The sequence below is a fragment of the Haliotis rufescens genome, unplaced genomic scaffold (genome assembly GCF_023055435.1).
Source record: "Haliotis rufescens isolate VD_foot unplaced genomic scaffold, xgHalRufe1.0.p SCAF_2, whole genome shotgun sequence".
Lineage (NCBI taxonomy): Eukaryota > Metazoa > Mollusca > Gastropoda > Lepetellida > Haliotidae > Haliotis > Haliotis rufescens.
In genome coordinates this window covers 59,531,796-59,544,009 of record NW_025963890.1, presented here as the reverse complement: position 1 = coordinate 59,544,009, position 12,214 = coordinate 59,531,796, and the positions used below count along the sequence as shown (strand labels likewise).

The 12,214-nt window shown below is 41.6% G+C and overlaps 1 protein-coding gene across 5 annotated transcripts in view; it reads right to left on the bottom strand.

Moving 5' to 3' along the window:
- Window positions 1-394: 394 nt before the first annotated feature.
- LOC124142001 (prostaglandin E2 receptor EP3 subtype-like) overlaps window positions 395-12,214 on the bottom strand; it is an 80,611-nt gene continuing 68,791 nt past the window's right edge. For 4 of the 5 annotated variants that reach the window (XM_046510239.2, XM_046510248.2, XM_046510232.2 and 1 more), the window contains exons 2-3: window positions 2,701-3,604; window positions 395-1,754 (exon numbers count right to left, since the gene is read on the bottom strand). In XM_046510239.2, the coding sequence (XP_046366195.2) occupies window positions 1,161-1,754; window positions 2,701-3,558 (1,452 nt within the window). In that variant the 5' untranslated portion in view covers window positions 3,559-3,604 and the 3' untranslated portion in view covers window positions 395-1,160. The remainder of the gene's footprint in view (window positions 1,755-2,700; window positions 3,605-12,214) is intronic. The other variant, XM_046510226.2, reaches the window with a different exon arrangement.

The following is a 12,214-nucleotide window of genomic DNA, read 5'->3' as shown; positions in this document are numbered from 1 at the left end:
TATCCTTTTTCAACATAATGCCAGAGATTATTTTTGAATGAGGGCGTGGGATGTGAGGAAAACGATGTAGGCGTGCAAAAAGTCATTTTGATATATATTAAAATGCCTGGCAAAAGAAAGTGTACGCTAAGACAATTGGATTTGACCAACCATTAGAAACGTTCTCAAAACGTTACCAGGCTGAAATTAGTAGTGAGTGAGTGAGTTGGGTTTAACGCCGCTTTTAACAGTATTCCAGTTATATCACGGCGTGTCAGCTTAATGTGGGAGGAAAGCCCGAAGTGATGCAGGTCTCAGACGTTTACCACTTCGGTGAAACCCACGAGCACGGGTATGGTGCTGACAAACCTAGAAAAATATTTGGGGCCAACCGGGATTCGAACCCACAATCATAGGTTTCAGGCGTGCCCAAGGGACGCAACTCTGCACAGCGAATCGCGGCGCCTTAGACGACTGGGCCACCCGTGCCCCCTGTAATTAGTACTTGAAACACGGAACACTTATGGACCAAAAATCAAGTATCATATCCGTACCAAGTGCATAACTATCGAATTACCATTTCATGTTTGTTTTAGCCACAATAAAAAATGGTTTGGTGCTTTCTTTTGCCCGACAGTTTATAATGAAGGATCCTGCGTTTGTGGGTTAGGGTTGACGCCGTGTTTAGCAATATTCCAGCAACATCACGGTAAGGGACATCAGAAACGGTCTTCACCACCATGTGGAATCTAACCGATCTTCATATCAATTGGTATGTAGATATGCTTGCTGTCGCGTGACTTGATTGCTGGTCCATCACTTGATTGTCTGGTCTGTTTTTCATGCCGTCGCCGTCGCATGGCAGGAAAGCTGCTGTGCAGTCAGGCAACAAACATATTTTTATGCACATTTTGAGAGTGGCGGCTGCTACGGATAGGGCATGACATGCTTACCCTTTCGTCGAACACCTTGTGTCATCACTGATTTTCAGTGATCCATTCATATAATTGTCACGGCAATGTTGCCTTATACGCCCAATGGAATATCTTTCGTCGGATAATCGAGACTGGTCATTGTCTGAAGTTGACGCTTTATACTTATAGAATCTTGAATATCTGACCATGGGTCGTCTTCTTTGGATGGACATATCAATGTTACATGATGAATGTTATTCATGACAGCTATGTGTCAATACAATCGTTTTCAGTTCCTTTCAGATATACGGGTAAGCTGTATAATCTCTTTAACTTTTTGTTCCCATTAATGTCCCCACCACCAGTGGATTCCCTCCTCTTCAACTTGTGTACCGCAATATACTCGTCAATACTGATAAAACTCGCCTTAGTCCTTTTTTGAGGCTCAACAAACACATCCGATTCACTGTCACTACTTCCGTTAAGAGTTGTGTCCCTTAACTCCGGCCTCGTTGTGGCCTCTATAGCACTTCCGGTGTTTATTTTTTCGGGAATAACACACTCGTTCAGAGAATGATGACTGTTATGATGCCCTCCCGACACAGAATGTAGCTGGTAAGCAGCAAATGAACCGTTCTGAGATCCTTCAATGTGTGCTGCAAAATGCCTTCGTGATGAACTTGGTCGTTTCCGTTGTGCCACAAATTGCTTGACCCTTTTGAGGAATTTGAAAAACATTGCTTTTCTCAACAGAATGTAAAGCCACGGATCGAGAATTTGGTTGATACTTGCCAGACGAATACTTATCAAGTCCTTTTTGACATCTATTTGTCCAGTGATCTGATTTGTAAGGATATGAACCTGAAATTATATAAAATTGAATATTAACACACACACAAACAACCACTGAAATGAGATAACAAAATTTAATGTTAATGTTGACAGGTTAATTGGATATATTGTAGAACAATGATGATCCCTGTAAAATCCGCCTCAAAACAATATTGCCTCATATCAAACGACTGCTTTTCTCGAGCTACGGAAAATTGGATTATTTTCGACGGTGTTCTGCACATCAAGATGGGAGGTTTCACTGCCCTATCTATCTTGATACAATGGATGAGTAATTTAGAGATGCTGGGTACCCTTACATTGCACATCAAGGATTGTCGTAAGTAAGCGGTCGCTACTGTTATAGATATGTTCAACTGTTCATGATTCCTCCTGATTTATAAGATGGCTTCGTTATTCACAATCAATCTCATGACAAGAATCGTCCCATTAAAAAGTTCTAACCACACCAGGAAATATCTTGAAAGAAATTACCCTCGTTGAATTTTTTTTGTAATGCAATTTTGCACACTTTCACAAACTTATGCAGTAAACGGAAATTAAGCCTCAGAAACATGACGCAAGTGCAAGTATAGAATTACAAAGCCTCAGACGTCCGTAAATTTGCATTTTGTCGTGGCTGTGTGGATGATCCTATTGATTAATGTTACAACCATTATCTAGCTTATTTGAATACATTATTTGAACAAATCACTGGTTATAAATTACAGATGCTCATATAAATAGACAAAGATGCAATGAATTGGATATTTGTTTCATATGTTTTCGATCTTTTATTGTGTTTATACAAGCTGTACAACTATTCTTCAGTGGACGTTTGAATTGTGTATGTTGTGCGTGATAATACTGGATCTAGTGTTGAAGACATTTTAACTTTTAACCTCAGAAACTTTAACAGGCTGGGTAATAGTGATAAAATAATGTGCATTCGGATGTTGTGTTGACGAATACTCACGTTGAGGGGCACATAGCAGGTACAGAAAACAATGGTGATTGCGCCAAGAAACCACACCATCTGTGTTTCCATTTCCATCTCGAGTATGTTCCTGTGACGATGTCCGCTAACGCGCAACCTCCGGTCAATGGATGGGGAATTGTTGATCCTCCGTGTCCGCCGCATCTGCAGCAACGTCACGACAACGATACAGTTGGCCACAAAGATGAGGGAGATGACAAGGATGTTCATGATGGAGAATAAATAGGCAAACGCCGCGTCAGTGTTGCTCTGTCGGTGAAAATTCAAGAAGCACCATGACTTGGGAAACTGGAGTGCATATGTCCCCAGACCCATGAAAGGAAGAGTACAGAAGGACAGGGTAAATATCCAGCAGCCGACGATCATAAACTTGGCTTTTCTGACTGTTACGACTCGTGCGTAGAAGTAGGAGAACCTCAAAGCTAGAACACGTTCCATGGACATTATCAAAACCAACAGTGGGGTAAGAATTCCAAAACACACCATCGTGAAACCATGGTATTTGCACACGGGGTCTCCACCTTGCCATTGGAGATTGTTAGCGTATGTGATAATTGCGATTGGTCCTGCACACATCTGGCCAATGACGTCAGTCCACGCCAACCCAGCCAGCATCGTGAAGAACACCGTCTTTCTGACCTCCTTTTTGGACGTGTACAAAACAACAAGGGCAAGGACGTTTCCAAGGACGCCCGTTGACAGCATGAGAATGGGTGTTGACAAATTGATGCCCAGAGACTGTTTGTTGCATGTTGTGTTTCCACCGGCTGGGTCTTTGCACAAAGCATCCACATCCCTCATTGTGTCGTTAACATGCGACATATTGACAAACTCCATCGTGGTAGTCAGATAACGCCGGCCCGGTTTGAAGTCTTATGTGAATCTGGAAGAACAAATTAAAGATATACTTTAGTTATTTGTATGGTTGATGTGTTTTCCCTTTTAACAAAACCAGGATGAGAGATAATGTTGGGTTTAGCGTTGCTTAACGATGTTTCAGATCAGTACCAAAGTGATGCTCGTAGAGACAAAGCGAAAAACCCTTTCCATAATCATAAAAGGCGGTCGGGTAGCCTAGTGGTTCAAGCGTTCGCTCGTCACGCCGAAGACCCGGGTTCGATTCCCGACATGGGTACAATGTGTGAAGCCCATTTCTGGGGTCCCCCGCCGTGATATTGCTGCAATATTGCTAAAAGCGGCGTAAAACCATACTCAGTCACAAAAAACATAAAAGCAGAATCTGTTGTGCAATTCCTGCAATATCATACGCGTATGCTTATGAGTCACTACCAAATATTGATGATACCTGGTGTTCGCGAAGAGATGAGCGTTTCCAGCACCAATGACTGCACCGGTCACAAACACATGCAAAGCTAAATCAAGGCACAGTTATATCACGGCATCCATGCAGCTCAATGTGGGAAGAAATATAGGTCGCCGGCGTGTACCTCTTTGGAGAGGCCCATGAACGAGGGAACTGAGCTGACAGAACAATCGGGGATTCGACCCCAAGATCAGCGGATCCTGCACATAGAGTTTATCCTCCCCCTTTCAAAAATGTGAGACACAATAAGGCCATCTAATAAAACTTACAATCTGAAACATGAAGGAATTATCAAAGTTGGCACAGTACTTTCAAGTCTAAATGTCATTTGTGTTGTTTCATTTATGCTTGTAACACGCCGCATGACTCAGTATTGCGTTATATATTCATTACAAACTAGACTTCAATCACAGTCCTTAACACCCCTGTTTACATGCCAGTGTTGTGTGCCTTGAAGTTGAGCAGCTTGCCCTTTCAGGGAATTATATAACTGTGCCAACTCAATTAAAGGAAGGTCTGGATATAATAACGCATTTGGCGTCAACTAAAACATTTGATGGGTGTGCTACAACCAACAACAGCCAAAAGAAATCAAATTTCATTATTGCCATGGCAACTGTGTAAATTCACGCTTCAAAGGTCTTTTTTGCTTAAAACTGAACATCTGCAAGAGTGACAAACAACCCCCACTACACATCCGTGAGAGAATAGTTAAATCTGTGCGCTGATGGTCATTAAGGGCGGATTCGTCTCCACCAGAAAGACTTGCCCTGCCTCAGTGAATAAACCATGCAACAGATCAATCATTTTATAATGCCCCTTAATGTATACCGATGTGACAGTGGCTGATTACTTTGATTAGGAAGCGACATAAATACATATGCCCTTACACATGCTCTGATCAACATTCCTGCAAAAACTGCATTTGCTGTAGACATCACTAGTTTGTTTGACTGTCTGTTGTTTAACGCCGCATCCAGCAATATTACAGCTTAATGAAGGCTGTATGTAAATAATCGAGTTTGGATCAGACAATCCAATTAATAGGGTTTGAATCCACTCTCTTAGAGTGAAGCACCAAATCGCCAGCACACAAAGTCAGCAATCTACCCCGCTCAGCCACAGAGAGTGTAGGTTCGAATCCCGGATGGGACTCAAACCCAAAACGTACGAGAATTTGTACTTTACGAAGAAAGTGTTATCCCAAATATAACATTTGTGACATTCGACCACTTTCGAAGAGGCTTTGTGTATTCATAGCTGTAGGCCATGGAAGCCCTGCCTGTTTACTTTTGTCAGAGAAATACGTGATCTAGACTACCAGTTATCGGACATCAAGTTTGAGGAAGCCTCGTAGCTGAGTGGGTTAGATCGCTGACTATGTATGCTTGTGATTAGGTGCCTCACTATAGGGGTGTAGGTTCGAATCCCGGGTGAGTATCCATGTTTCCCTGCGGCATGGTGTCTCGTGGACTAGCACTACAAAACGGACACTAGTTTGGGGGAGTACAAGCACAAACACACACACACACACACACACACACACACACACACACACACACACACACACACGCGTCGCTTATAATCTTGAACGCGACGTTAAACTCTATTTCACATCAGCTCACAATACAATGCATTCATCTTAAATCATAAAAGCAAGTATAAGTTACATGCATGTTTCACACCGCAGGCTGCAATGTAAATAATGGACTCGGTGGAATCAAACCAGTGACTGACAGCTTGAGCACACACCATCTGGGTATGATGACACCCAATCAACCAAGTTACAGAACCAGGCCACCTGATCCCCATTTGTTGTCTCTAGAGTCAACACAAGAGTGAGTGAGTGAGTTGGGTTTAACGCCGCTTTTAACAGTATTCCAGTTATATCACGGCGTGTCAGCTTAATGTGGGAGGAAAGCCCGAAGTGATGCACTTCGGTGAAATCCACGAGCAGAGGTATGGTGCTGACAAACCTAGAAACATAATCGTGGCGAACCGGGATTCGAACCTACAATCATAGGTTTCTGGCGTGCCCAAGGGACACAAATCTGCACAGCGAATCGCGGCGCCTTAGACGACTGGACCACCCGTGCCCCCGCCAGCACAAGAGACCTGCTCATCCCCGGGATGCAAACGTAGCTAGCATAGCAGGAGACAGAGGTTAAGTTACACGTATGAGTTCACCCAGACAAACAGTCGACATTCCTCCACAATGCGACACGCCTGGGAATATTTCCCAATCTGCACTTAAGGGGCGGTAGTTTATGACGAGTGTCTCCAATGGATGTTTTTAACCTCGTCCCTTCATCTCCCTACGGGCAATGCTAACACATGTTTATTTACAACGCATTTTCGGCAAATAGTCTGCAATCAATTTACATGCACATTAACATGCACGTGTCATTACTAATAGAGTTCATGCAATGAACACATACTAACTTTGTCAACACTGACATCTGTGGCCAAGTGTGGGTAATTTGCACATTTGCAAATGAAAGGACGAGGCGGAGATTGCTTTCAAGTATCTTAAACCAAGTTTAATATTCATGAAGAATGTAGTTCACATGATTACAAACATTATAATCCTAAAGTGAGTGAGTGAGTATGGTTTTACGCCGCTTTTAGCAATATTTCAGCAATATCACGGCGGGGGACACCAGAAATGGGCTTCATACATTGTACCCATTTCGGGAATCGAACCCGTGACGAGCTAACGCTTTAACCACTAGGCTACCCGACCGCCCCCGGAATCCTAAAGACATACAGTATATGACAATAACAACAACCATACATATTACCGTAATCGTTGAAATAAATATAAGCAAAGGGTGCTCACCCCCACCGGTAACATATTAACTATGAACACTTTGTAGTAATCCTGAATTTGTGTTATAAGTTACAACCAGTGTCTAACTGAGCAAACGTTTCACTGTAAAACACTTCGCTCATATGCTTATAAAATATGAGTCCGCCAAATCCATGCTCTAGCCAGACATCTACATGTGATTGTCTCATTAATGAAATACGAGGAGATGACCCCATGAGGGTAAGAAATTTGATCCACTTCTGGAGCTGGGGTATTTGACCTCCAGGGGTAAATTTTGAAAACATGTTTATATGGCGAAATGTACCCCTCTTGGTACATTCTGGGCTGGAGCACTCACAGTAACTTGTGTAGTTAATACATGGGTGGTAAATAGGTGTTCATCTGACACATGTTGGTAAACTAACTCTTTTTATCATTTAATAGTAGGTTTGTGTTTGTTATCTGTACGGTTAATATATTAATATTATTGACATATTTTACGTCTTAAGCACGTTTCTGTTTGATTCATGGTAGCTCTCTTTAATACACATGTTTTTTTAACCATCACGCTTATCAAAATGTGGGCGGTGGGGTAGCCAAGTGGTTAAAGTGTTCGTTCGTCACGCCGAAGACCCGGGTTCGATTCCCCATATGGGAACAGTGTGTGAAGCCCATTTCTGGTGTCCCCGCCTTGATATTGCTGGAATTGTGTTGAACATGGCGGAAAACAATACCCACTCAATATATTGGAATTCGTTCCTCTGAGACATGAGTGGGGGATACGTTATCCGCATGTATCAGTTATCCAGCGACGCCAGTCCAGGGGACACCAACAATGGACTCCGCAGATTTACCCAAGAGGTAATCCAACCCATGTGAGCATGTGTTCGGCGTGACGAGCCAAGCATTATCCAGTGGTGAGTTTGTTTAACAGATTTGAACAGTTATACTCATGTTACACGAAGTATCCGCTTAATGAGAACGAAACTACAGTGTGATACAGGTCTTAGGCAGCTTCCACTTCGGAAACCCAAGAGAATCATTATCAAGAAGAATCTGGGATACGAACCGACGATCACAGGATTCTGATACGCCCAAGGGACGTAACTCTGCACAGCGAATTGTGGCACCTTGTAGGTCTTAGCCATCTGTGTCCCAACATGTGTGTTGAGTGTGTTTCAAACATGTGTTCGACAATATTGCTCTATGTGTAAAAATCATGTGCAAAAAGCATCTTTTGAATTAAAGTCATCTATCAAAATCACGATTTATTAAGAGGGTTCATACAAAATGTAATTTCCACGGCGATACGTCAACAGCAACATCAAAGAGAACTTTTACATCACCACCTGCATGAGGTGTTATCAAAGCAGTTTTAATACATTTTCGTTTACATCTTAGAGAGGGCCTTGGGAAATAATCAAACTACATTTTGTGCAGAGTATACTGGATGCCAGATGGTGATCTCCGTGGATGTTGATAAACACTTCAAGCCAGAATGGACCCTATAAATCGTATAGAGTTTCACAAAGTCCTGACCTCTTTACGAACGAGGCTGTTTGTTTAAACGTGGATATGTATTTTTGATAAGCATGCCTCAAGTACTGCAACCTCATGGAGTCCTCACAGCATATTTCAAATAGGAGATAGAGAGAAACCAAAAAATCATGCGTAATGCAGTTCCCTATTTTTACTGCTTTTTCACTTATGTGTACATTTGACTTGCCTTTGCATGTGTTTGTGACAGGTGCCACCTTTTCGCGAACACCTGGTATTATCTGTATCTGATAGTGATCCGGGGCGGTTGGGTAGCCTAGTGGTTAAAGTGTTCGCTCGTCACGCCGAAGACCCGAGTTTGATTCCCGACATGGGTACAATGTGTGAAGCCCATTTCTGGTGTCCCCCGCCGTCGAATATTGCTGACAGCGGCGTAAAACCATACTCACTCATTCATTCACTGATAATGACCCATTAACAAATGCTTATGATAAAGTCAGAATCGTGATATTGATTCGTAACATTATGGAAATGGTTTTATCGCTTTTATTACTTTGACAAACAAAGTTAAACCCGAAATAATGTTTAGCGTATGTTGGGACACTGGAAGTCTTTACGTCGATGCTTTTAGAACCAAATCTTCATTAACATCATCAACATCCGTCACTTTGTTGACGAGACTAAAGCCAGTCATTATATTTTAATGCGTGGGTTATTGATCGTGGTCACTTATAACGTAAGACCCGTGATGCAATTATTTAGCGATAATGTTATTAGAACTACACTGAGTGGATATAGAAGACATCTGTGGATGTGGATTCACACCGACAAACTAATTACAAAGGGAAGAATAATGTCAAGGCAACCTGGCCATGATATGCGGTACGTAGATACCGTGTACATACGTATAGTGGACGTTCCTAAACAAAAGCGGTGCGTATGGAATACTAGAAGGGACATCGTCAAAATTAACCAAAGCGTGATAATGTGACAACGCGACATTTTTGCCATTTGTCCCATTTTCGCGCTTTGAATTAACCTTTTTATTTTACCAAAGCGCAACAATGCGACAATTCAAAGTCTAAATATGTCGCGTTGTCGCATTGTCGCGCTTTGGTTAATTTTGACACTTTATGCTTGTTTTTGAAAGGGCGACAATTCGACAATGCGACAACGTGACAATGTCCCTTCTAGTATTCCATAGGTTCGACATGGCCTTCATCATTTCTATGTCACTTATAAATGCGTAATAATATCAAATACTCCATTATCTAACACCCTAAGATATAACTCTTGTGTGAAGATGGTCCCGGACAGATATCGAGCTGGCTTAAATTGCGATTTTGTACATTAGCAAATGTTAACCATCTCAAACCACGCGTCACATTCGCTGAGAGTATATAATTATGTCGACCAGTAACCCTGAAACCAGGCACACGTGTGTGTACGTGGGCGATGTGACAAACCCGACGCTTGTTCTTAACGACAGAACATTGCTGATTCGACTAAAAGCAATATTTACCAACTCGTTGGCGTCAGTCGCATGGGTACGCGTGTGTGAATCTCCAACATAAACCGGAAGTTAAGATCAATGCGCATCAGAGGTCATATTGACAAACGAACGTGCGACTTTGTACTGTGCGACCTGAGGCTTTGCTCATGTAGGTGCTCTGAAGAAGGTTAACCAGTTGGTATACCAACTTCGTGCCTTACAGGGAGGCTCCCTACTCCGCCAGTACCCTTTTAGGTGAAGCCGCCCTGATTAACACATTTACTGATACGATTTCTAGTTACATAGTAATGTCTATATACTATAGGCGTTGAACAGTGATCACCCGAAAAGTAGAGTGTCCAGATTAACTGGATACGTGAGTGAGTATGGTTTTACGCCGCTGTTAGCAATGTTCTAGCACTATCACGACAGTGGACTCCGGAAATGTTTGTTTGTTTGTTGTTTAACGCCGCACTCAGCAATGTTCCAGCTATACGACGGCGGTCTGTAAATAATCGAATCTGGACCAGACAATCCGGTGATTGATATCATGAGCATCGATCCACGCAATGACATGTTTCAACCAAATCAGCGAGCCTGACTACCAGATCCCGTTAATCGCCTCTTACGACAAGCATAGTCGTTTTTTTACGGCTGAAGATCTATTCTAACGAGGAGCGTCGATTCAGGAAATGAAATCCACACAATGTACCCATGAGGGGAATCGACCCCCGGTCCTCGGCGTGGAGACTTTACGTTTTAACCACAAGATTACCCCACCGCCCTCACATAATATCAATCACACCAATGAACATTGATACATATCGAATACATTTAAAAGCTAAATCGATTCGTCCTTTTTATTAGTCTCGCGTTTTGAACAGAATATAATATGTAATGTAATAGCGTTAATAGGGGTATGCTACACATAGTACTGAACCAAATATGCTTGCAATAGTCAAACGGGTACTTTTACGGTATCATTTACATGTATACACCCGCAAGAGAACTGATGTATTTGCCACACACCAAGGTAAAGGACTTGCGTGATGTGTTTGGTTAACACACATTCAGCGAATGACATCTGAAACATGTGTCTTTGAGCCCTGTTTTGAATCTGAGCATAAATACAACGTCGGTGTATGTTCCATGCATGGGCCAGCCAAGCTCGGTAACAGGTGCGCTTTATCTCAGTGCTGCCGGAGGCTCAAAAGATTTCATGCTGATTTTCTACCGAGTTGACCAAGTGCTGTATGTCATAGCTTATGACAGAGTATAGCTGAATAAACCTGAATATCACAGAATATAATAAAATAGATCTGAATATGACAGAATACAAACGAATATCACAGAAGATAACTGAACACCACACAATATAAACGAATATCACACAAACATAATTGAAGGAATATCAATTGCTGAATATCACAGAATATAACCGAATATCACACAACACAATTGAAGGAATATCAATTGCTGAATATCACAGAATATAACTGAACTTCACTGAATGTAACTGAATATCACATAATATAACTGATTATCACACACCATAACTGAATATCACAGAATATAACCGAATATCACACAACATAATTGAAGGAATATCAATTGCTGAATATCACAGAATATAACTGAACTTCACTGAATGTAACTGAATATCACATAATATAACTGATTATCACACACCATAACTGAATATCACAGAATATAACTGAATATCACACAACATAGCTGACCAGTCTGGAATATAACTGATTATTACACAATATAACTGAATTACTGAATATCACAGAATATAACTGAATATCACAGAATATAACTGAATATCACAGAATATAACGAACTGACGGATACAACGAACTGCTTTTTGGTACCGGCCATTTGCAGTATATATGCTCCATATATTCTTATAACGAACTACGGTTATAACGAACTAAAATCAGTGTTCCCTTTTAGCTCGTTTTAACTGTAGTTTACTGTATAAGCAAAGGATGAATAAATTATGAATATTAAAATTTTGCCACAACAGTTTTACCCGATGCTGATAAAATGAGAAATAAGACCCTCCCGTGGACAAACAAACTATACAAGAACCTGTCCTAAAATCAAATCAAACATTGCATGATGCGGATCAATACATCCAATTCCTCACGTCAATGCTTTGCTTTGACATCTGATAAGCTGAATGAAGAAATAAGTAGGTTCTTATGACGTCCATGTCACATTGGAGACATCGAGACTCATCTCTATACCCACTTACTGTGATAATTCCCTTCATGGTCTGTTGGCCATGCATGGAGAGGCGCCCGTGTAACTGTGCTGTCAAAGTCTCCGATCACAATAAAATATCATCCATACTACTTTGATT